This window comes from Ambystoma mexicanum, chromosome 6q, assembly GCF_040938575.1.
Source record: "Ambystoma mexicanum isolate Mex_15411 chromosome 6q, UKY_AmexF1_1, whole genome shotgun sequence".
NCBI lineage: Eukaryota > Metazoa > Chordata > Amphibia > Caudata > Ambystomatidae > Ambystoma > Ambystoma mexicanum.
The window spans coordinates 292,305,135-292,331,295 of NC_090937.1; the positions used below are offsets into that span (position 1 = coordinate 292,305,135).

The window sequence follows — 26,161 nt, forward strand, 5'->3', positions numbered from 1 at the left end:
ATGCCAGGTGCGTTAATAAAGAAATTTGTTTTTCTTCAAATGGCGGCGTGGTAGGAAGCCCCGTGCTGTGACATGCAGGGAGGCATCTCGCCAAAAGCGCCTGCTACAGGAGACACATCATCACGCAAAACTGGACGCATCTACACTTGTGTCCGAAGTCCCTGCTCAGGCCTGTTTCAGTTTCCACAGACAACCGCGTCAGTGTTCAATCATCCACAGTGGCCAGCATGGCGGAGAGGAAGGCTCGCGTTCAATCTGGCGCCACAGCCAATGTTGTGCCATGGAGCGGCCCCATTCCTCAAATGAAGTATACAGTCTCTAACTTTAGACCTGTTGCCAACCACTATATCCCGAATTTATATCCATTTCATCTCTTTTCGAATATTGGGAGTGGCAGTGATCCTACTCAGGGTGCTCCCCCTTCAGCTGTGTGTTGATGTGTGTATTACACTGCACGCATTACACGTTTGGCAACTGTGTACACCTGTTTTTACTACAGCAGCCCCAAGATCACTGATGAGCTAAGCAGGGGCTGATATCTTTCATCTTTTTTTTTGTTGTTGACCACAATTATGTGCAGCTGTTACTCCAGATCTCAGAGGAACAGGGTCGGCTCTACGGTGGCGGCCATCTTGGATTAATTACTCCCGAAGACACAATACTTCTGGAATGTTTGTTCTTGCCTGAGAGTAAGGACTTCATGTAATGTCACTCGGGTATCCCACATGGTGGAAGAACTGTGCTTGATCTGGGCATCCTCTAACCGTGGCAGGGCATTGCAACAAACCAAAAGGGATGTGCGCTCTAAAGACAGTCTGTGTGGCATGCCTACAACATAGCAAGAATAGAGGAAAGATATATCCAGGGACAATTTGGGAATTCCGCTTATACGCCTCCCAGGAAGCGACTGGAGTGCTGCTGGCCGGCTAGAAGAGACAGTATTGGGTGCACTAGGTAAGTGTCCAAGGAACCTACCACAAACCCTCCCAGCCAGCACATTGCAAGGTAGAATTGTTACTAAAAAAGACAGTGATTAAAGGCAACTTGCAGAAAGGGGACTCATGCTTTTTTAAAAGAACGTCTCAATTGTGTGCGTTCTTTAATTCAGAAAAAAGATCCTGCAATACTGGACTTGTCCATTCAAATATTTTTGGGGGAACAAGGGTTCTAGTCTTAGGATGCGTTCACTCCCTGGATAGCGGCCGCCAGCACTCCCGGCATGCTTTGCAGAACCTTTATTATGGAAGAGCTATGATGCTGTAACGCTCCGGGTAAGTGGCTCTTCTTTGAATTCCCCCATATGCATCCTTGAGCCCCCAGGGGTTGGATCCTCATGCAACCAGTCACTGTGGTCTACCCTGCAGTCTCCCCGTGCTCTTTCCACACATAGGCAGGCTGACATTCTGGAATAAAGTGTCATATCTTATTCCAGAAGAGTGGTTTTCCCAGCTTTCCCGCCGCACGGTCAAGTAAAACAGTGTAACTCTACTCCACCCCACAGGGTTCCTCCCTGACTCTGCCACTCCCCAGGAGAGGGAGGTGGCCGCCATGTGAGCTTAAGGCAATGGTCAGATGGCAGGCGGCTGGTTCCAATCTCCCAGCAGAGGGGGACCCTTCGGGGTCACACCTTTTTTTACACAAAAACTAGGTTTAATCAATGTACTAAAATGATGACAATATATAAAACCATTTAGAGCATGAATTAAATCTGCAGTAGTGTCGTGTTCACTGACCACCGTCTCATAGTACTTCTTTAAATGGCTCAAACCAGGGGCTTCTATATACACAGACGAGCTCGCAATATGAACCAGCCCACCAAACCCCAGCACCATCCCGTCATTCATCATAAGACCCCCTGCCCAAGCCTATCCTTCTAGATTACAGCGGCATGTGATGCCGTCGACCACACCACTCTCTTAGCCATTCTGGAAACCTCTGCAGATATGTCACAGGCCCCTCCCCCAAATGGCTTCCTTACAGGGCGCTTAACATTTGAAACGGGGAGAGTTTAGGACGGCTCCCTAAACAAAGGGGTGCCGTGGGGGTCCATCCTCTGCCCATGGTTAATACATGAATACATTAAACTCCTAATCAATTGCACCAGTTATCTCCTAAATTCTGACAATACAAAGCCCAGACTGCATTCAACCTGTACAATAACAGCATTCAATCTGATCCTATGATAGCTGCCTAAGTTCAGCACATGACTGGCCCACCAAGAGCAACCTCTGTCTCCAGAGCCCAAAAACTGAGCTCCTTGCGATTGCCATTCCCAGTCCCACCAGTCTCCCTTTCTCCCGGCCTGACATCCTACGAAGCCCACCAGGCTCTGCAGACTTGCTTAGCAGTGTATGCAGTATCCTGCACCAGGACCTAACTCTTAAGAGGTGCCATTATCCATGAGGGCAGCTTTCAATGGTTCACAAGAGTATGCCCTGTCCAGAAATGACACTCAAGGTTCAGCTGAAAGGAGTCTTTGTAATTTCCATACTAGGCTACTGTAACTCATTCTACTTGGGTCTGACGCAATACCAAACCCACCACCTAGAGCTTATCCACAACCGCACTGCCAGACAGATACTGGCTCTCGGCCCAAGCAACCATTTTTCACCAGCCCATAAAGCACTTCACTGGTTGCCTTTTGAACTCGGAGCTTGCTTTAACCCAACAAAGCGTGCACAACACAGGTCCTAATGACCACAGATCCCTCCTTTCACCCCAAAACTCTTGCCAGGAATATGAGATACAGGCCCCTAAACTCTGGAACTACCTACCAAAATGCACTGATTCAAAAGGATTTTGAAAATGTTGCTCTTTGACCTGGCCTTCACTGATGACTGAAACTGCCTGATGGACTTCAAGGCCTCAGCTCTCAAGCAGATTCGGCCCATTTCAATCTGCCGGTTCTCTGTCTCGACTTTTAATCTCCGACGTCCTGCCCCCCCACCATCAGCTGACCAGTCAAAAAAACCTGGTAGCATTTATCCTTGTGTCCAACCTATTTTATCATTGAGAATGTGGATTGTGCTTTTGTCTTAATGTGTTACTCAGTGTTTTTACTGTGCTACTCAAATAGGAATGGGCTACTGCACTGTGTACTTCGATTGTGTGCGTGCACTATCTTCCCCTGAGACTTGTACTGCTCCAGCACCCGATTGTCCTCTCTTCTCTTTGACGCCAATTTCAGAGAATGATGTGGCTGTGCTTGTTTCCCGCTCCCGTCCTAATCCTCTGCCTGCCTCCCTCTTTAAACCTATTTTCCCTTTGTGTCTTTCTTCCTTAACTTCTCTCTGTAAGTTTTCTTTATCCCCTGCGTGCTATCCTTCTATAATATAGCCACTATAATTCCTCTGCCTCAGTAAGCCTCTATATCCTGCTGAACCTTCAGATTTCCGTTCTATTTCTCTTCTGCCTCACCTTTCTAAAAGTCTCAAGCGTCTTGTGTGTTCTCAACGCAGCTCATCTCTTGCGCCGTACCATCTTCTCCCCTCCTATCAATCTGGCTTCCACTCTGGCTTTTCTACTGAAACTGCTCTTCTTCCTGTTTCACATTCTATCCTCCCTACGTGTCACCATAAACCTTCTTCTAGTCTCTGGACCTACGTGCAGCTTTTGGCACATTGGATCACTCTATTCTTGTATCTACACGCTCACCATTAGGCCTTTCTCACATGTCTCTTCAGTGGTTTCTGTCATGCCTTCCTAACCACTAATTCACAGTCTCTTGCAAGGGATATGTACCCCAGTCCTACCCTCTTTCTTACGGTGTTCCCCAGGGCTCTGTTTTAGGCACTCTTATTTTTTTCTCTCTATACATCCCCTCGGTCTTCTCTGATTCTTGATTTTAGTTGCCGGGTGCATCTCTGCACTGAGGATACTCAGATGTTTCTTTCCTTTCCTTTCCTTCATTTAATGATTCCATTCACCAATGCCTTTCTTCTTGTCTTTCTGATGTTGAATCCTGGATGTCTTCCTAGTTTCTTTGTCTTAACTCCAAAAAAACGGAAATCTTGTTGTTCCCATTCATTTCATCGATTTCTCCTCCTCTCCAGCTTCCCATTGGTGCCCGAGCTCGTAATCGTGTGTTTATCTTTGATTCTTCATTCTCACGGCAACCTCAAGTTGCATCTGTTGTACATTCATGTCAGTTTCATCTTCTTAATATTAAAAAGATCTGGCGTCTATGAATGTTTAATGCCACTAACCTTCTGCTCCAAGCTATTGTTTTATCTCGTCTTAGCTAGTGCTGCTCTCCCTGTGCTAGCCTACCAAACGATGCTACTCTTCTCTGCGCTCAATTCTTTATTCTGCAATTCGTATTCTGTTTTTTTTACGTTGGTCAGTTAGTAGTTCTCCTCATTTGGCTCAACTTCATTGACTTCCAATCAAACAACGAATTGAGTTGCAATATCTTTGTTTAGATTGCAGGTGTATTTGTGCTTTGGTTCCCCCTTACTCATGCGACTTTATTTCTTGGTATCATGCTTCTAGAAACCTATATTCTGCATCTCAGTTTCGTCCTTGTGTTCTACGTCCACTTTGTGCTTCTTCCAGGTTCTATTAAGGTCACCTTAAGTTCACCTTCTTCCTCCTTTTCTCTGGAATGCTCCACCCCTACAGATTCAAACTTATTCCACTCTCTCTCAGCTTAATAACATCTGAAATGCCACCTTTTACAGTCTGTCTCCTCTTAATTTCTCTATGAAGTGTTGTTTTCTCTGATTGGTATTCTACACATTTATTGAACCATTTTTCATTGTCCAGCGCATTGGATAAAGTATTATATAAGCTTTGCAAAAATAAATTAAACATAAATACCTCTTATTCACATTCCTGCTCTTTAAAACTGTGTATTTTGTGAGCTATCGGAGGTCTACAGTGTGCAGTCTGAATGCCCTCAACAGGGCACTGTGAACCAGCGAGAGGCCCATGTCACCCAAACGTCCCACCAGCCGCCCTCAGGAATTCACTAGACTCTCCTTCATCGATGATTGACACCAGCATCTAAAAATAGAACCTAGGTTGAAATCAATGAGGCAAGGACCCATCAGTTAGAGAACCGACTGGACCTGTGTAAAAAAGCTTTAGGGGCCACATGCTTGTGAACTGTGAAACAATTAAATAAATATAAAATGATTCACGTGCTAGTCTAGTCATTCCACATGGGGATTTGTGCTACTACGCAAAGCATGTTCATAGTGATGCTGTGAAGAATTACACACAACAGATGAATATTTTCCTGTCCAAACTCTCATTACATTCCTAAAGAGAATTTGACTTTAAAGTAGTCGACACCTTTTCTGGGTAAACTTGCAGAATAGCTTGGGGGGGACTGGGGCTTGAAGGAAAGACCTGTGTGTCAGGTCTTGGGTCAACAAATTAGAAAATGTCTTGAGAAATTGATCATTGATACAATAATCATTATGAAACCTGCTGGTAGGGAGGGGACATGTCATAGTGAACAAAGCCAATTGTGTGCAAGAGGTCCTGTGACAAATGATGTGTAGGCGAGCTATCGATCTAACAATTGAGAGCCAAACTCTATGCTTATAAAGTGATTAAGCTCTCACTGAAAACGGATGCATTGCAGATATAACTGCACATTTTATTTAACAAAATATTTTCCCAAGTGTTCCAGTATTTGTCCTCCTACTTAAAATCTACAATCACGCATTTAACCACCCCCATTCTTCTGGCAAGACGAATTTATTTCTACTGCCACGAGCAAGTCCACAGATCTCACACATATCAGGAGTTGGTATCACAGTTGTATTATGGGAAGGAGTGGAAGTTTGCAGAAAGCCTGCCAGGGCTTGTAGAAATACAAGAGGATGTTCTCATGTGATAAACAGGGTCCAGATGGGGAAACCCAATACAGAGAATCACTTAGACTGAGAGGGTCTATTTTGTTCTGAGTCCAAAAGTCTGATCTCTATTCTGGAAATCCCCAAAGTCACTGGGGTCATTAGGAGTAATCAGGTACGTGAAATGAAAAATGTTGCTAAAGCGGCCATTACTACTGGCTCTGGCATGGTTCCTAGACCGGCTTACTCCGAATCTGCTGATAGGGGCAGTGAACTACCGGTAGACCTGACCTGCCGGGAGTTCCGGTCCCTACCGGCAGAGAAATCACTGAATCACTGGCACTGCTCACAATAGTGCCTTGATTCAGTGGTTCCCATTCCCTGTGGAAAGAGAACCTAACGCTGTTGCCGTCACCCATATTATCCTTTGGGATAATGGTCGCTGTTAACGGTACGCCAAGTCTGCTGGTAACCTGCCGGTACCTCTAACAGATTACCGGCAGACTCGTAATGAGGGCCATGGCCTCAGGGAGTTCGGTAGTGACCCTCAGTGGTAATCATTGCTTGTCTCGATAAAAGTGCCTTGGCTGTGAATCACCTCTGGACTGGTGAGAAGGCCTCTGCTGCTGGTTGCACCCTGCATATCCCTAGGGGTCTTCCAGTCCCTCAGTTGGGCAAGGTCTATAGTACCCCCTTCCTCCCGTAGGGGTTTCACCTGATTGTTGCCCTGCTTTGGGCAATGCAGGTAGGCAATGTTGCCCTACTTGAGTACTTCCAGGTAGGATTTTCTATCCCTTCATTGAGTGATTATTACACAGGTTTTGGGACTGGGATGCTAGCCTAACTATTGACACCTTGGTGTGAGCGCCAACCCCTTCTCTTGACTTTCCCTTAGAATTCTGGTCATGCTCGTTCCACCAATTTTATGGGCTGTATTGCCCATCTCACTTCCCCGCCTTAGTGGATGCAGCGCCCTGACTTGCTTCCCCATCACTGCTTGCACTATCTGTCTGGCCTCTGCTGGTCTCTGCTCCCAGGTCCTGAGACAGACTCATGCCCTAATCTGGATTCTTAACCTAAAAGCCTGTCTAATACTGGGGCTCGCTGGAGCTTCTAGCTGGCGCTGCTCTCAGCTTACACTCCTGGTCGGGCCAGCACAGCTCCTGCAATCCCTCTCCTCTTCCTAGTCACCACACAACCTCACTAAACATCAGCCTCTTCCCCAACAAGTCAGGATATGTCTGTCTCCTTTTATAATGTGGACAATTGGAAAATAAGGGTTTTGTAAATGTAACGTCTTATAAAAAACACATTTTGTAAAGGTTTCTTGATAAACCAAACACGATAAAATAAATAAATAAATAAATAAATAAATAAATAAATAAGGGCTGCCACTGCTCGAGGCTGTACCCTTCTGGGCCCCTGGGCCCCACCTCCTCCCTAAGTGTGTGTGTCCTCCCCTATTTCTAGGTGTGGGGAGTTGTTTAGTGAGTTCATTCAGCCCTTGCTGCACGGGAGTACCATGTTAGGTGTCATGGCTGCTTCCCAGAGTTGACATTTTGCCTGCAGGGTTTGCAGAGCAGTGCCCTGCTTCGCTAGCAGGGGTGTTGCTAGGTCGGGAAAAGATCAGGGGCTAAGCTAATGTCAGGACTGGTGGGACTTGGGGCTAGCTAGCATTTTGGTTGTAGCACCTGAGCTTCCATCCGGAGCTACAACCAAAAGATCCGGGGCTATAGCCCCTTTATCCCCCCTAGCAACGCCTCTGTTCGCTAGTGTGGACAGCGCCGCTCTACATTCACACTCCGAGCAAGGGCGCATGCTCCCTGTCTCTGTCCTCGCTGCCAAAGCACTTCCTCTCGGATCAGTTCTCCTTCCGTGCTGGGTTTTGCGCTCTGAGCACAAGTGAATCTCCAGGACAGAATGAACACGAGACGAGTGAAATAGTTCCACTTTCCAGCAATGTGATTTAGGTAGCACAGTAAGGGCTACATTCACAAAAACAAACATGTTCGCAACTCACAAAAAAAGCAGAATGAAAATTGCTATCACAATGAACGCACAGCCCAAGTCAATGCACAAAATAAGAGTGTTCAGACATAGCTGTACTGTAACTTGGTACAAACTTTGAAATCCCTCTGTGTTAACGGAAACCACACATTTTGAACTGTCCACAAATGTTTATGAAATCTATCCATGGGTCCCTGATGATTAAGGAGTAGCTTTTATGAAGTAACCCAGGTGGGGTCCTTTCACCACACAGCACGCAGGAACCAGGTAAGTTACGTATAGTTTTTGGGCCCAGTTGTACAGGTAAGTTCATCATGTACATAGGAAGATTAAGACTGACCCATCCACCCAGCTCACTTTCGCTCTCCAACTGACACCTTGGAACCTCCACACTCAAAGATCCACACTCTACACCAACATTCCACCCACTAGAGGTTCCACAGCGCCAGCACATTACACCACTTTCCAAGGGACTCCAACCTACTGGTGTAGTCGCAGGTGGTCAGTTAGGTCTAGAATGCTCCAACACTAATTTACCAGTGCCCAACCCCGATAAATGTTCTCTGATAGTTTCTTCTAAAGGATTTCACTGATTGTGCAGCACAGCATGTCACTCACAGTATTAGCCGAATATCAATCAATTTCCTCTCCGTTTTCATGTCTGTCGCGCACTGTCTTTCTTTCGTTATAGGTACAAACAACTCATCTGTAATGCAGTGCTTCACATTTATGGGACATTCCATTTTTATAGCAAAGAGAGCCTTTTTGATTTGATAGCCAACAAGAAATTTGGCGGACACGTGTTTTATGCGTCCTATTGCGCTTTTCCCGAACCGTTAGCTATATTTTGTAAACCTTTACACCCTAAATGCTTCTGAAAAATTGGTCAGCCAGGATAATAATCAGTACAATGGTCACATACTAGAACATTACGCTATGTTGCTATATTACGCTGTGAACCACTGCCATTTCCATGGCCTCTTGGTGGTCTGGTAGATCTGAAATAGAGGAGGCGGGTGAGGTTAGTAGGAGAGACGAGAAAATGCAAGATAGTTTTGCTGCTGTGTTGATTGTACAGTCCGGAAGTACCTTGAACTCGGCTTGACGGTCAGTTTCTAGGTGTTATATCGTGTGGACACTACATAAAAAGGGAATCTTGTGTGCCTGTGGTGAATAGAGGCATTGGTCGTGTCTGCGAGTTGTAAATTCGTTCACTGGTGTTGTGTTCTGTTGTTTGTTACTTTGCTGGGTTATTCAAATGTTGTGTGCGAGTGAATTAGTTGGTATGCATATAGTTTGCTTTAGGGTAGAGGTTGAGAATGCGAGGAGGCCCTAGTGGGCAACTTGGAACATCGATCAATGGCAACTTCTTGGTAGTGATGATTTTTGGATAAGGTACATGTAAAGAGATGTCCTGAGGGACTCTGGTGTGGGCTGTGATCACTGGTAGTAGGCACTGTGAAGCGACTGGTCATGGATGAGAGTGAGGGAACATGGCAAGGAGTGGAAGACAGAGGGATCACTGTGAAACGACTGGTCATGGATGAGAGTGAGGGAACATGGCAAGGGGTGGAAGACAGAGGGATCACTGTGAAGAGACGGGTCGTGGATGAGAGTGAGGGAACATGGCAAGGGGTGGAAGACAGAGGGATAAATGTGAAGCGACTGGTCATGGATGAGAGTGAGGGAACCTGGCAAGGAGGGGAAGGGGGAGGGATCACTGTGAAGAGACGGGTCGTGGATGAGAGTGAGGGAACATGGCAAGGGGAGGAAGACAGAGGGATAAATGTGAAGCGACTGGTCATGGATGAGAGTGAGGGAACCTGGCAAGGAGGGGAAGGGGGAGGGATCACTGTGAAGCGACTGGTTGTGTATGGGAGTGAGGGAACATTGCAAGGAGTGGAAGCAGAGGGATAAATGTGAAGCGACTGGTCATGGATGAGAGTGAGGGAACCTGGCAAGGAGGGGAAGGGGGAAGGATCACTGTGAAGCGACTGGTTGTGTATGGGAGTGAGGGAACATGGCAAGGAGTGGAAGACAGAGGGATAAATGTGAAGCGACTGGTCATCGATGCTAGTGAGGCAACCTGGCAAGAAGGGGAACGGGGGGGGATCACTGTGAAGAGACAGGTCGGGGATGAGAGTGAGGGAACCTGGCAAGGGGTGGAAGACAGAGGGATCATGCAGCAGTGGGTGCGAAGCAGGCCATGGGTGGGTATAGTTCTCAGGAAGCAATCAGAATAGGGAAACACTTTCAAAGTAATCATGGGGATGGAAAACCTGTAGGCTCGGATGGCGTGTGTCCAGGAATTAAAACAACAGACAATGAAATGTTTGTGAAATAATGAAGCATTGGCTGTCAATATAACACCTAACACGTGGTAGGAATTGACTACTTTATGTTTAGTAAGGAAGGTAAAGGTCTATTGTATTTTTCTCTTTAAACTGCCCTATATATCTACTTAAGGTAGATTCGAAATTTCTTCCAAAAACAGAGCACTCTATAGCAGGGCTTGAATGATACAGGCCTAGCTCCGTTTGGGAAACACAGACTTCGATATTTAAAGTTTCACTGTTGCAACAATCATGGTATGTGCTTATAAAAAGAAGAAAAATGCAGAAACATGCAGAAAAACTTTAAATCCTTCAATATGAAACATGTAGGAATCTATTACAGTGAACAACGTATTAATCACACATGGAAGTGCTGGTTACTCTTGACAATGCTAAAAAACAGGAGATGAGCAGAAGTCTCACAATTCCCTTTCCTCTTTCAGCGCAGGGACTGTGAGCTGAAGTTAAACCATTCGGAGCTGAACGGATCGCCATCGAAGGATACTGGCACAGGTGACGTCCAAGTATCACTTCATCCCAATGTCAGGGGCAAATCAAACTAAAGGACGAACCGATATTCGAACCATCGATAAACCAAAATGTCTCTAAACCGGTGTCTCAACGGGAGGAAACCGACCATCATGCAAAATCAGCGTAGGACCCTCTCTAAGCTCATGGTCATCCGACTGAGCAAGGCCCCAAAAATAGTCACCTTATTAGCACTGTTGATTGATGGTATTAGTCCGCAAGGTACATAATACGTTCTGATACCGGAATCATGAACCGGACACAAGCTGGTAGATAAAGCTTTACTTCTGTTCATATGGTAACAGCTCAATGTACATATATGTCATGAGAAGTAAGTAAGTACAGAGACCGACATCCACCAGCCCATCACTCTGGCCAGGTCTCCATCAACTGTCCTCACTAGAACCCAGAGCGTGGAACATTCCAACCTACATCACTAACTCAACAAACCCCAAGTCAGAACATAACAGTACACCAGATAGAAAGGATGAAGTGTAGAAAGTTACCTGACGACTACAGAGTGAGCCCCATCCACACTGCAGTCGTTCATTGCTTTCACCTCAACAGTTTATACACTTTGCTACAGTGCCACTGCTCTCCCCATCTGCAAACCATCCGGTGCATTATAAAATGTTCACAATAGGAATGCCAACATTTTCCATTTTGTTGAAATAATGCATACTCAAGAGTCATCGGGTAACGTTGACAGGGTCAGTGTTTGAATTTAGACAACACAACCATAGATTATGTATTAACACGTGTGAACGACAAACGTCAAAGTGAATTGTCCTACTGCCAATACAGTCATCTATGAATCGCACCCAGAGGAAGCCACCGTTAATCAGAGGGGTCTTTGACAAGTTCTCCCATGACAACCTTAAAGTGGATAGTTCTGAAATGAAGATCATCTGGAAGAAGATTGGACCATGAAATGTTAAGGATGTGATCCTTCCTACCTGTGGACATTATCCTCCAGCTGTTTGACTTTCTGCTCTTCCTCTTCTGACTGCTGCCTCCGAGCTTCCTCCTCCTCCGCCGATGGCGCCGCCGTCCCCTGCATCAGCCATTTCTCTCGAAGCAATTTGGACTAGAAGAAGAGAAAGCAAACAAGATCAACACACGCGTCCTCTCTGCGTGCCACCAAGCTATCAATGGCGCTCTAGCGTTACCCGTGAGGTGCTAGGAACCAGCTTCACAGGTTGCCCGTCCTCCCCAATCAGTCACTAAGCCTTGAAAAAGCTACTGTCTATCAACACGGCTCACAATGTAAAGTTGCAAATTCCACTTTCAGTTAATTCTTCCATATCATTAATTTTCTGCTTTTATAACCAATCCAAGGAATTGGGGAACAATCCAAGGTTTACATCAAGTGACAGTGAGAATCAAGAAACGAGCAGGCATTGAGGGAGAACATGCTGGCATGGCACACATCTTTTGACAGGAGATCCTAGTTAATCGGATGGCAGATCAAGACAAGAAGACGCTTTTATGGCGATGCCAGATTTCAATCCCAGTTTACCAACTTCAAGTAAAACCAATTTCTCAAAGAGCACCTTTGGGTAACTCTCTCGAAGGCGAATGGCCCTTTTTTCGAAAGTAGCCTGAGCATAATATGTACACAGTGGGTCATTGGCGGCTGTAAGCAATTCTAGTGAAATAGCATTTTCAGAGCTGGCGACCACTCTGTTACAGCAAGTAGAGAAATGGGCACAGTACATGGTACAGGTGGTTCCTATCTACAATAACCATTGGTCACTAAATTATGAACGATAGGCATGACCAAAAATCCAGATTCACGTAAAATGGTATTATCAGGTGTCAACCTCAGGTCTTCTAAAACAGACCTTAAATACAGTACCATCCACACAAACCACCATGAAATATTCACTGTACAGAATTAGCATCCTGGTGGGTGCGAGCAACCAGCAGATGGCTCAGACTGTGGGCATTAGCTACTGAGACGTGCCTGCATTCCATCCAGCCTTCATTTGCTGCTTCCCAGACAATTTCCCCACCTATCTGCCTCTGGTGCCATGCCAGAGACACCATCCACTGTCTTGCCAACTCCTCTGCTTTATCTTCATCCTACTATTTTGCATTTGTAATCTGCCTGCGGCTGAGGAGGCCTCCAAGCACTGTGTTCTAGGTTACCTATTTATGAGAAGGGTCAGTGAGGGAACATGAATGTTTTGAGTCTGTATCTAAACAGACAATGAAGATCAATATTGCTGGGCAGTGAGTTGCACAACTTCATGCTTGCACTTTGAAAGGCTCTGCCCCGTGCTCTGGTCTTTCTGAATCTGATTGTACAGAAAGTATTACTGTCTAAAGATTGGAGAGGTCTGGGAGGGAACTAAAATTGTAACCTCTGCTGGAGGTAATGGGGATCTAGTCCATGAAGGGCTTTGAAGACAATTGTCAGCACTTTGAATTTAGTTCTGGCTGATACTCGAAGCCAGTGGACTTCTCGGAGGACTGGGTATGGGACTACTTGTATGGGAGTATGAGTGACTATTCTGGTGGCCATATTTTTGAATATTTGGAAGTACCTAATACAGACACAATACTACAAGTAGTGCATTTCCAAAGTCAATGCACGCCAGTTATTGCCCTTGCTATGGCTTCGCTATGACCATCCGACCAAAAAAGTCCCATCTGCCTAAGAATCATTAGATGATAATTGGTAGAACTTAGCACTTGGTGTATGTGACTCATTGTAGTCGGCGATGAATCGAAGAAGATTCCTAGATTTTTGAGTTTTGATATTGGTCATTGTGAAAAGGAATCACTTCATTAGGGTCACTGCCTTTTGAACTTATGGAGCTAGTAGATGTGATTAGATATTCTTTCTTAATTGTGTTACGACTTAGCCAGTTTAGCTCCATCCCATTTTCAGTAGTTTGAAAGATATTTGCTATTTGCCTAAAGTGGTTCTTGTCATCTTTTTGCAGTTGGAATATGTCCGAGATGGCACAGAAATCACTCAGAGTCTTGGAGACAGTTCAAGTGTTTTTATTCTTTATTTGTGGGCCCTGAGGTGGCCCCCCTCTCTCTCTTATCTTGTTATGACCCTCCTATCTAGCCCATAAATCCGGGACCCCCGGTTAGTGCTACCGAATGTTGACTTACTCACTAAATGCTTTCTTATCCTACAGATGGATCACAACATAAAGAGGGGTATCTTCTCTGGACGTTAATATTATTATTTACCTAATTTGTTAAGCTTCATACAGATCATGTTATGTAGCCAAACAGATGCTACATACAGGTGGTTCTCTAAATGCTGGCTATCTAAACCCCCTGAGGGACTTCCTAAATGTTCCTTCTCTGTCTAACGGTTAGTTTTCCAATGGGAATAGGGATGCTTTACTGTTTTCCTGGATTTCGTTGGACTTTGTTAGAAATCTCTGTGAGACTTTTCTTTCTGGAATTCCTGGATCCTCTGGACTGCCTGGCAGTAGCTTGCAAGTTGGTGTATCACCTCCATCTTCACCACAGCAGGTAGGAGCTGGGTACTGTCTGAGGGAGGTGTGGCTCATTTAGTTTGCGGTTTGAAAAGGAATACTGATATTGTGGTATTTGTTTCCTTCCCTTCTTTAGCTCTGCTGGTTGCTCCTGCCTTTTCACCTGAGCCCCTAGCCTGACACGTACTTATTGTTTTCTGCAGGCTGCGTTCTCAGGGGGAAAGTCTCCCTGTGAAAGGAGACCCTGGTCTTAATATACGACTGGGGTTATCAGAGAGGGACTCGATCCTGACAAAACAACAATGTGGTGGTCATTTCTTCATCGTGCCAGTCATCCAGCTGTCCAGTGCCAGGAACCATCTTGCCAGAGCTCGGAAACGATGACTGGCTGGATCTAAATCCGACACCCAAAGCGACCTCTGAACCAGTGACACCTAGACCCCCTGCAAAGGAACCAAGATATGAGACATGAAGATCAGAGATTTCAGGTGTCTCTGAAATGGTTCCTGAGTGAATTAGGGCACAAGGGGTGAGTAAGCATACCTGTTTCTACACCCACATCTTCATAGGGTCTAACCTATGTAATGTCCTTGCCTTACCTCACCCTTGCTTGACCACGATTGGTGGAATTCTGGTCAAGGATCCACCCCTGGACTTCCACTATGTTGGTTAGATTGGGAGAGGGTCTCCTAAGAATTTTACTTCAATTGTTCTTCAACTTTAAAACATGTAGAGGCTGCCTATTGGCTTTATTAACACTTGTTCAGCCTACAGCGGGTTGTGATCACTCTCAACACGTTCAATTATTTAAAGTTGTCAATGTGGGCCCAGGCGTTGACAGATATCAAAGCATAGTCTATAATGCTGGATTTATTCCCTGACTGGAAAGGAGGATGGGCTGGAGAGTCATTGGCAAGTCGCTCGTTACATGCCCGAAGGCCTAAGGTGTACATTATAAGGCTTATTTCCCCTTCAAAAAAGGATGGATGAGGAGGTGGATTTGAACACAAGGCCGGGATCCCCCAGACTTCATCCTCTAAAGCCATATTGGATAATGTCACACTATTGTCTTCGAATTGGGCGTGAAGGTCTCCCAACACTAATCGAAAACTTTTAGGAGATTTGGCCAAAGGTTTGGAGATCTTTATCAGGTTCTCCACTGAGAAGTGAATTGATGGTTGTTTTTGTCTAAGGTATATATTCAGGACAAAGGCTTTGAAACCCCCGCTTAGACCTTAGACCTATTAGATCCAGGGACTCGATAGGAATCTGTTTACAGGATACACCCAGACTCATATGAACCCACGTTATAAATCCACCTTTCGGTCTACCCCGAGACGATCTTGTAGCCAAACAGTTCAATGTGTGATAGCCCGTTTTGTGAGTAGGTTCCAGGTACCATGTTTCCTGATGGGATATTAGCATGTTTTTATCAATTATCTCGTGCCAATAAGGTTCTAGTCGTTTTGTGGATAGTCAATTTATATTCCATGAAAGAAATCCCAGCGGTCCATTGTTGGCTACTGTGGGAAGAAAAGAAGGAACTAGGGAAGCGTGGCGGTTGCTGGGGGATCAAAACCTCATTTCGATTCCTGATCAATTCTAGCCCTTTGTCTCGGAATCCTTTGTCCCAGGTCACTCTTGGCAGCAGTTCACCAACTGGAACTTGGGGTTGTTAGTGGGATCTGATTGACTCTAGCTGTTTTAGGCAAGACCGTTGTGAGATCAATGAGATGAGGTCCCCTTCGATTCTTCATGAGTCAGCAGAAGGAGTTACAATCGATGGTTTGGGGTGATTAGGTCTCAGGGGAATAGCAGAGTTTAGTGGAGGATACGCTTGAAACTCTATGGATAGTCAGCCTTGTGCCAGAAAATTTTAAATGAAGGAAACCTCAATATCATCATTCCTTACATTTGCTGGGTCAGGGTGCCAGGACACTGTGGCAATAACCGAGTAAATCACCGACAGGCATCCTTTAACATGACAGATCCAATGGAGAACATTGTTTTTAAGGGGATCCTGGGTTTCTTTTGTGTGCGGATACAGCTTCTGCACATTTATCATATACAAATGAGCCCGTTTGCTCGGCCCCTCACACTTATCGGGTCCATGTTTGGGGCAGTGAAGCATGATGGTGCAGTTGCAGAAGATCTGCCCGTCCGCGGAATGTTGGAAACCACAGTATTATCCAGTATTGACCCCGTTTTGGATCTACCCTCACAATTTCCCTCTCTGCTTTTATTTCATCCTGCACGCTTTCTTCACAGTTGACTGCAAATGACAGCTACGTGCCGAAAGAACAGCAATAACAACAAAAGATAATTCTGAAAATGGTGTTAGTGTACATCCCAGCTTAGGAGGAGAAGGTAAAATGGCTCCTTTTTCAGGGCTCGCAAAGGAACACTGCAAGTATGTATTTACAGGGTTCACATAGTGCAAACCTAGCGAGAAAGCAATGGTGCACTACAAAAAAGAATAAACACGGGGTAAGAATACAGATATTCACTTGGCAAGCCGGGAGAGTGACTAGTTCAACAATGTATGGCAGAGCAGCTCCCCCTTGCTTGCAGCTTCTACCAAAGGAAGATCAGATGTCCTGCCTCAAGAATATATGACCATGCTGCCCCTCATTCATGCTGGTTGTTCCTAAAGGATTTCAGGATGCCGGTCTCCACCATGTATGCCAGTGCAACCCTCAACACTTTAATGCTGAACATATTTCAGTCGTGTCTCCATTAAGCAAAGTGATTAAAAAAGAAAACAATGTCTCACGTACCGTTCACTTCCTTTCGAAGGTTACCAGACCATACATCACCAGGCTGGCAAAGATCGAGAGGACCAATGAAATGTTGCCAAAGTGCAAAGCCATGTGAGGGTTATGCTATAACGATGTTGCTACTTAAGGCCCGGAGGAGCACACGCTGGTGGCTTGAGTTGGCTTTGTTAATAGTGGGCTCATAGGACGAGTGCTGAAGCTCAGCTGGGGGCATGCAAGGAGATATGTGGCCAGTGTGCTGTCACCTCCTCCACAAGACCGACCAGAACTCCCTCCACACTCTCAGTACCTAAAATCAAGAGAGCCCGAGCAGGAGGCGCCAGCTTCCCATACCGAGCAGCTCTGCAATGGAACGCCCTGCCACCACCCCTACGAGAAGAAAACACTCATCTGGCATTCCACAAAGCGGTGAAAACACTGCTCTTCTCATAAACACTTATCCCTCCTCAGCTAACCTGAGATATACTCCTGCAAGATAAGAATGTTCAAATGTATGTTAGGTATATATTACTAATATGCAAATGCTACTTCTCTGCAAGTAAGTTACACACAAGTAACAATGATGCAAGCCCAAGGGCTGTATGTGCGCTATACAAATGTAAAAAATAATTAAATAAAAGGAGCTGCTGAATACTCACTAAATTCACAACTGATGGGCCTCATTACACGGTGCTAGTAGCACCTTGGTCCATGCCGGTAAAATACCGGCATCGCCTTGGTGGAAAGGGGAATTACCGCCCTATTCCAAGGTTGGTGGGGCGGTAATTCCCCCTTCCCCCATTGCCCTTCCCCATTCCCATTTTTGCTCCATAGGGCTCTATGGGAATGGGGAAGGCGCTAATTACGGTACCGCAAATTGCGGTACCGTAATTAGCTCCCTGGTCCCTTTGCGGGTTGGTTTTTACTGCCTGCAAAAAGCAAGTGTTAAATTCCCCAACCCGCAAAGGGACCTCGTAGTAAGGCGGTAAGGGTTTACCGGTACTGGTAAAATACCGGTACCGGTAAACCCTTAACGCCTACCGTGTAATGAGGCCCATAATCTTCTCATTTTCAGCTGCCACTTTTCAGGGTCAGCATTCTAGGAAAACCAGAGCCCACCAATTTCCCTGACTCAGAGGACTGGCACACCTGCTGCAGGTCTGGCCAATGTGGAAACGTGTCAGCATTTCTCTGAGGGGCCCACGAGGGTACAGGTTCAGACGTCTTGCTGGAGCCTCAGATGGGCTCTCATGAGAAACTACCGAGGGTGGCAGCAAACGCAGGAGGGGGTGTTGCTAGAAGCAAAAAGAACTCACCACAACTGGGGGCTTCTATGGGAGTGTTTTGATGATGGGTAATAGGGGTCATTGGTTGCTTTGAAGGCTTACCGGAGCTTTACCGGAGCCAATGCTGGAGCTTGTGAGGGGTGGCAGTGTGAGTGACATGCAAGATTGGATGATTAGATGGGCTGCGCCTAATATGACCAACCAGAGAGTAGCCGTGCCTATCAGTGGGCATTAGAAACAAGCGGATCCTCAAGCAGGGGCTCACAGGACATGAAGTGCATTGTCTCAGGAGGATAGCTCAGGGGCAATGTGCTCGCCTTGGAAGCAAGACGACACAGAGCAACGCAGGTTCGATCCCTGGGCACTTAGAAACCTCTGTGTATTAAGTGCGTTATAAATAACCAATCATATGATATGATATACTGCACTTGCAGCGCCCTTTTAGAGGAAATGGCTGCTTTCTTCTCTTGACTTTTGGTTTGCTAGTCCTTCTGCTGCACCTTTCATGTTAAGACATTTGTCAAGCAGAGGCTGGTTTATAAAGTGTGCTATTCTACATGCAGTATGCATGCGTGTGAGGTGCATCAATCCCGGTTTGGCATTTTTCGTATAAGGGTGCTGCCCGATTTTAAGAATTGGTTCCAATCTTTCGGGGCAACTGTTGCATGAAAAGGAAGGCAGATGTAAAAATGTTCCCTGACAAAGATCCTGCAAAGACCAGAAACTACAGTAACACACATTTAGGAATTGGATACACTTCCATTGTGGTCACGGGTGAAACCAGGCCTCATTCTGTGGTGTGTGGAGCAATTTTGGCAAATGGTAGCCTAAAACCAACAAAATTAAGTCGCTATTTGAAAACAAAACATTGTGCCCTTATTGGTAAGAGTAGAGTTTTTAGCAAATCAACAGCCTGCAGAACGTCACTATTTGAAGCGTTGCTTCCTTCTACTCTTGGAAGTGCTTTGTGAATATCATATGATGTTTCCTGCCTGTTGAAAAACCTTTCACAGAAGCTGAAAAAGAGGATCTCGGCCCGGGACCCTGTAGGAGACTGGGTGCCGGCAGCAGAGGAGCTAAAGGTCTTTACACTGTTCCACACCGCTGCTGCCCACAGGTTCTGAAATGCCAGGAAACAGTAGCCAGCAGTGAACCACACAGCTGCAGTTGGTTTGCATTGTCCTTTGGTGAGGCAATGCACGTGGCGAGAGAAGCTCATTTAATTGCCTGTGCCACCCACTCAGATGCAACACTAATAATGGAGGTTGTTTTTGTTTTGCAGCCAATTGGGGCATGGGTAATGGCTTTAGAACTATTTTAAATGTTAAGCAACTTTTGAAATGACCATAACTTGAAGCGGGAAGCCTGAATAGGCAACTTCACAGATGGCGCGTCTTCAATGTGTGTGGATGGCACAGGCTTGAAGGCAAACATCATTTTTAAAAATAAATGTTTAAAATTAGTTATTAACAAATAATACAAACCAAACTTGCAGTGCATACAATAGCATTTCAATTATACATTGCTTGATTTTTTTCACTGCTTCCCATAACCCACCCCCCATTACAAGCCCATTTCCTCTAATGCTCTATTCTGCATCTTGCGCCAGGGTGTTCTCTACCAAGGATTCCATTGGGTCTGGCATCAACCCAAATAATTCTGCTATTAATGATTTCCATGCCATCAGGGTCTCAGTCTCCTCCTCCCCGCCTGCATTGCTCGTTTCCTGCCATACCTTACTTTCTGCCTCCGCCCATTTCTGCAAATCCTTCCACCATACCTCCACTCGTGGTTTATGGCATGTCTTCCATCCCATAGCAATCCTTCTCTTCGCAAGTGCATATGCCTGGTCCTTTAGTTTACTCACATGCTTAAGTTTCTTTGGCATAGGGAACCCCCCCTAACAAGCAGACCCACCCAGTGTCCACCATGATCTTAATACCTCTTTCTGCTAGCTTGTATGCCACTTCGCTCCAGAAGCGCTCAATGACCGGGCATGACCAAAACATCTGCACCATACCCACATTCTCTTCATCACACTTAGGGAATGCTTGCCGTCCTGCATTTTTGAACCTAGATATCCTTTGGGGTGTCATATACGCTCTATGCATGATATACAGCTGTATTTGCTTAAGTCTAGCGTTCCTCGACACCTTCTTATGATACCTCTGGGCTCGTTCCCACAGCCCGTCGTCCATCGGGGCTCCCACTTCTCCTTCCCATTCTTGTCTCAACTGTACTACCTCCTTCCCCACCTTGGACATCGCCATCTCGTATATTCTATATATCTCGTGCCCCCCCTCTGCTATGTCATATATTAAGTCTATAGTAGCATCTGGTTCTTCCTCCAGTACCAATTCGGGCCAATTTTTCTTAATTCTCTGCACCAGTCTATGCTATGTGATATACTGGCCTGTATGCAACCCGGTTACCTCCCTCAACGTCTCGAAGTCTATTATGGCCCCCTCTTGCCATATATCTCCCATGGTCGCTATCCCAACCGGTTCCCATTGGTTTCTGGTTATCACCCGTAATTGATTTTCTCCTCCCGCTAGTGCTACCAATGGTACCTGTGTGGAACACGGGGATGGGCTCTCCATCATTTGGCAGGCCCTATGCCACATCCTCCAGCCAAGCACCATCATCTTGGGACGCCCCTCCATCTGTGCCCTGGGCAGCCACATAACTTCTCTCAAGTAAAATGGGGCGCAATCCTGGCCAAACAACCTGGATTCCGAGGTGCTCTACTCAGAGAGCCATTTGGCCACGTATTGCAGCTGGCCTGCTACATAGTAGACTTCGTAATTAGGCAGTTTGATACCCCCTCGCTCATAAAAGTTCTGTAGCTTCCAGAGAGCCACTCTGTTCCGCGTTCCGTGCCACAGGAAGTCCCTACACATGCTATCCAATCTAGTGAAGAACTTCTTTGGGATCCAGTACGGGATGTTCCCAAAGTAATGTAGGAGCCTAGGCAGGACCACAATCTTCAAAATCGCCCCACGTCCCATTATTGCTAAAGGCAGTTCTACCCAAAACCTCATTCAATTTTCGATTTTCTTAATAGCTACCTGTCAGGCAAAGGACCAACCTCCCCAACCTCCTCCTCACCAATACTTTCAGAAGAGTTGTCCTTGGAACGGGCGGGGGTCTTCCTGCGCCACTGCCGGTCTTTTGAGGACTGTTCCTTCCTTGACTTCTTCTTCTTGTCGTGTAAATAGGGCCTAGCTCCCTCAGAGGCCACCCTGACAGGAAGTGTAACCTATCAAAGGTGAACCCCGAGGAGCTAGACCCCCAAAGTACCAGGGAAAAAGCCTCTCGGGCACCAAAAAACCCTGGGTGAATTGTTAAGATGAATAAGTGGCTGACTTCACAAGCCTTGTCCTTTAGTCTTGAGGCAATTCCGGAAAACAGGATAAATGCAAGCAGAGGTCCAAAAGATCAACAGGATACAGGGAATGGCCCCAAAGAGTAAAAACTAAGCGGGGTGTAATGACAGGAACGGGGTAGAATTTGAGACAAGGGAGAGAAAGACAGAAACTGAAGATAGGGCGAACAAACCCGGAAATAGTGTCACGGAAGAAAGGTAAGTAATGGATGTTAGAGGAGAAAGGAAACACCCCAAATCCAACAGGGAACAACGAAAACACCTACTGTGAGATGAGACCAAGAAGAAGAAAAATAAAAAAAAATAGTAGTTACCGGAGACGCTAACAAGCGGAACCGGAAACTAAACAGGAGCGTTAGCCAGGCTCCGGACGATAAAAGAAAAGAAACTAAGAAACAAGGAAGAGGAGTACGCGGAGAGCGTCTAAGAAAAGAAACTAGGTAAGGGGAAGCAAGTGGACGGCAAGGGTGGTTCGGAGCGGGATCCAGACACACCGGCAGCAGAACACAGCGTTGCTGGCGTACACAAACATGGACAGATACAACGCGCCGAAGAGGGGGCGTGGTCTCGTCTTATAGTTGCGGTCGCCATCTTGGGTGAGGACTAGACCGGGGGCCATAACTTCCAGGCCCTCCACAAGCTCCACGGGCGAAGTCTGACACTACCTCAGTGTTGCACCTATGCTCTTCTTCCACCCTGTGGTATATATCTATCCCTAGATAGCTAAATGTACCAACCACCCAAGGGATCTGTAACACCAGCAGTTGTTTCAAGGGAGTCCCTTTATATCCGCCTAATGGGAACATGCTGGACTTCTGAGGGTTCACTGCTATACCTGACATCACTGCATATCTTTCCATAACCTCCAAGATATATTGGAGGTTTTCCTCCGGGTGTCGCAGATACAACAGCACATTTGCTGCATATAGGGATAGCAGGTGTCGTTCACTCCCTACCACAATGCCTATCGTGTCATACTGTTGCCTCAGGTAGATTGCTAATGGTTCCAGAGACAATATATAGAGCATGGAGGACCACGGGCAACCTTGTTTGGTGCCCCTACAGAGTTGCCATCTTTCCGATATCACTGCCCCTGTTTTGACTCTGGCTAGCGGTTCGCTATATACCATTTTGGCCGACTGCAAATATCCAGGACCTATCCCATAGCCAGAGAGGGCCACCAGCAGCCATGGCCATTTGACCGAGTCGAAGGCCTTTATTGCATCTAGTGACACAATTGCCAGATCACCATCGCTCTTGTTCCCATATTCGATGACTCTATGGAGCCTTCTGAGATTATTAGATATATTCCTATCAGGTACATAGCCTGTCTGATCCGGATGTATTAATTTGCCAATGACCCTCCTCAGTCTATTCGCCAAAACAGTTGTCAGTATTTTACTCTCTTTATTTAACATTGACAGGGGTCTGTATGAACCACAGCTTTGCCCGGACTTATTAGGTTTGGGTAGCGGTATTATAATCGCTTCTCTGCCCAGCTCATATGCCTCATTCAACATATCCAGCAAAGGGGGAAGCACTTCTCCTTTAAATGCTTTAGAGAATTCACTTGGGAGTCCATCAGCCCCCGAGGTCTTACTAGTGGGCAGCTGTCTCACCACCTCCTCTAACTCCTCTAGAGTGATCAGCTCATCCAGCTCCTCTCATTCCTCAGCACTAATCTGTGACAATCCTATGTCCTCCAATGTTTCTACAATCGTCGCGCGATTATCCTCCCCATCATCTTCATATAGCCGCCCGTAGTAATCTGCAAACTCCTGGTTAACTCCCACTTGGGTGTCAACCACCCTCCCGTCTTCCCTTGTTATCGTTCGAATCGCGGGTCTCGGGGTTTCACTCTTGTATAGCCATGCCAAAATCCTCCCTGGTTTATCCCTTCCCGCGTGCTGTCTCTCTATATATTTTTTGTAGTTGAAGTTACATAGTCTCTCCCTGTGCCCAGCACATTCCTGCTGCAACCTGAGTATCAATTCAGTGTCTTCTTTAGTGTTATTTCCTCCCTCTTGTGTCCTTTCCAATTCCCCCTGCGCTTCCCGGAGATCAGTCAGGATCCCCCCTTGCAGTCCTTTGGATTTTGCTATAGCTACCCCCCGTACCACAACCTTGAAGGCCTCCCACAATGTGTCCGCCGAGTCTACACTGCCAGTATTTGTCTCAAAATAGTTAATGATTTCCTCTCTCATATCCTCCCTAAAGTGGGGGTCTCTCAGCGCTTCTGCTCTGAGGCACCATGTCGGTATCCTCACCCTCGGAGGACAATATTGCCATCCAAGGATCAAAGGCGAGTGATCCGAGAGGACTCGTGCTTTATATTCAGCGTGTGTGATCTATGCTAGTATCTCTGGTGTGACAAAGACATAGTCTAACCTTGTATGTAACTGCTGCGGGGCAGAATAATGCGAGTATTGCCTGTCCTTTGGGTGACGCGCCCCCATTGCATCTACGAACCCAAAGTCGTTCAGCAGTATTTGAAGTGCTTTAGCAGCTGGGGCAGGTCTTTCCATTTTCCCATCTGATCTATCTACCTTGGGGTTTAATACACAGTTGAAGTCCCCCCCCTAGATCACTGCACCCCCCACACACATGCTGAGGTTGTTACACAATGTCCTAAAATATGCTGCTGTATTTTGGTTAGGGGCATATGTATTCACAATACTTATCTCTTTGTTTTCCACCAGTCTCCTCATTAGGACCATCCTCCCGTCTGTCTCAACCAGCGTCTGTAGCAGCTGGAATGGGACGTGTGGTGCCACACAAATAATCACTTCCCTGGCATACACCGAATATGACGATCGCACTACCGTCCCCTACCATTTCTTCCCAATCATCTCCATCTTGTCTCGCGTCAGATGCATTTCTTGCAGCAGGGCTATATCTATCTTATGTCTACGTAGGTATAGCATAACCTTGTTCCTCTTCAAATAACTGTTGAGCCCCCTGACATTCCAGGTGATTGCTTTAAGGTCCCCCATGACATGGCAAGGTCCCACTCCTCCTTTCTCCTATGTGGTCCAAATCCAATTGCGTAACTCGTCTATATGGGCTTGTTTCCCAATTTAAACTCCCCTTAACAAAAAAACAACAAACTCCCCACACCCTCTCCCTCCCCCTATACCTCCCTGCCCTCCCTGACCCAACAACCCCCTCCCCAACTGTTGCCCAGCTCCATCCCTGGATCTCAGGCACCCCTGCATCTAGCCCTTTCTGGCACTAACCCGTACTCGCGGCACAGCAGGGTAAAAAAAGCCCTAGTGGCTGTCTTACTACTAGTTCTTGGGGGTAGGTTACTTCCAACCCGCAGCTCCTGATTACTTCAAGCGCACTACGCCTACCGCTATTCAATTAACTTGTGCACTTAATATCTTGTCTGCTCCTATCTCTTGCAGGATCATGTTCTCCACATAGTCCGTGGGGTCCTGGCCTTCCTCCCCCTCCGGCAGGCCGACCACACGGATGTTGTTCCATCTTGCCCTTCCTTCCGCCTCCTCTGCTCGGTTTTCAAGATTAGCCACCTTCTGCTTTAGTATACGGACGTCCTTCGCATTATTTGTGCTGGTGTCTGTGTTGGTCTTCACAGCACTCTCTAGATTGCTTATTCTGTCCGCCAGCGCTCTGACATCTTGTCGCAGCAGGGTGACTTCTATTCCAACCGCGTCAATCTTATTCTCCAAGGCCGTTCGTAGGTCCGCCATTGTTGTCGCCCATGAGGTTCTCAGCTCTGTTATGGCTGCCAGGACCGAGGTGTTTTCTCCTTCAGGGGTACCGTTCATTGAAGCTGCCGTTGCGCTTTGTGCCGGAGCAGTGGGGGTCCGTTGTGTCTTAGCAAAGACCTCCATTGTAGGTTGTTTACTCCTGGCCTTGGGTCCTTTTACTGACATCGTGCAGGCTAGGCTCCGTCTCCGGGTCCAGTCTCTCCATGTCGTGACGGCACGTATCTCAGTATTTCAGTGGCATCACAAGTCAGTTCGAGCCCAGACACTTCATCCACAGTGGGTTGCCACCTATGGTGGTGCGTACTATGTAATGCTCCAAGTGGGTCGTGTCCTCCCACGTACCTTCCCTGGCTATTGTGATCAGCACCCTGTTCACTTGTTCCTTTAGGCCACCAGGCGCTCCTCCTTATCTACCACCAGTGCAACTTGGGCTTATAGTGCGTCCAATATTACGTGTCCGCTCCACTGCCTGCCGCCTTTCTCCTTACTGTGCTGGCATCCGGCAAATGTCCAGGATGGGCCGGGTTGTTGGCCGCTCCTGATGCTGAAATGCCAGTATACCCAAGTGTCTGTCTCACCTGGCAGCACTTTAGCGTGAGTCCAGCATCAGTATGTGGGTCCCGGCTGCTTTGCAGCCCACAATGTTGGATCCGTTCCTGGGCCCCCTATCATGGAAGAGCGGGCTTCCGTCGCACTCCAGACGCTAGTGTATCCCCTCCTTCCGTGGAGCACTGCTCCCAAATAGCCTTATAACCAGGCAGCATGTCCATCCATGTTTTCTGGTCGCCACTGCAATCAGGGGATATTTACTGATAGCATCATTAACATCTTCATCATATGCAGCTTGCCAAGCCAACGTTCTAT

At 46.6% G+C, this 26,161-nt stretch overlaps 1 protein-coding gene across 3 annotated transcripts in view; it reads right to left on the reverse strand.

Annotated features, from left to right (window-relative positions):
• The window catches only part of PALM2AKAP2 (PALM2 and AKAP2 fusion), a 1,039,983-nt gene that overhangs the window by 724,056 nt on the left and 289,766 nt on the right, over positions 1–26,161 (reverse strand). For all 3 annotated transcript variants that reach the window (XM_069630772.1, XM_069630773.1, XM_069630774.1), the window contains exon 3: positions 11,629–11,759. In XM_069630772.1, coding sequence (XP_069486873.1) covers positions 11,629–11,759 — 131 coding nt within the window. The remainder of the gene's footprint in view (positions 1–11,628; positions 11,760–26,161) is intronic.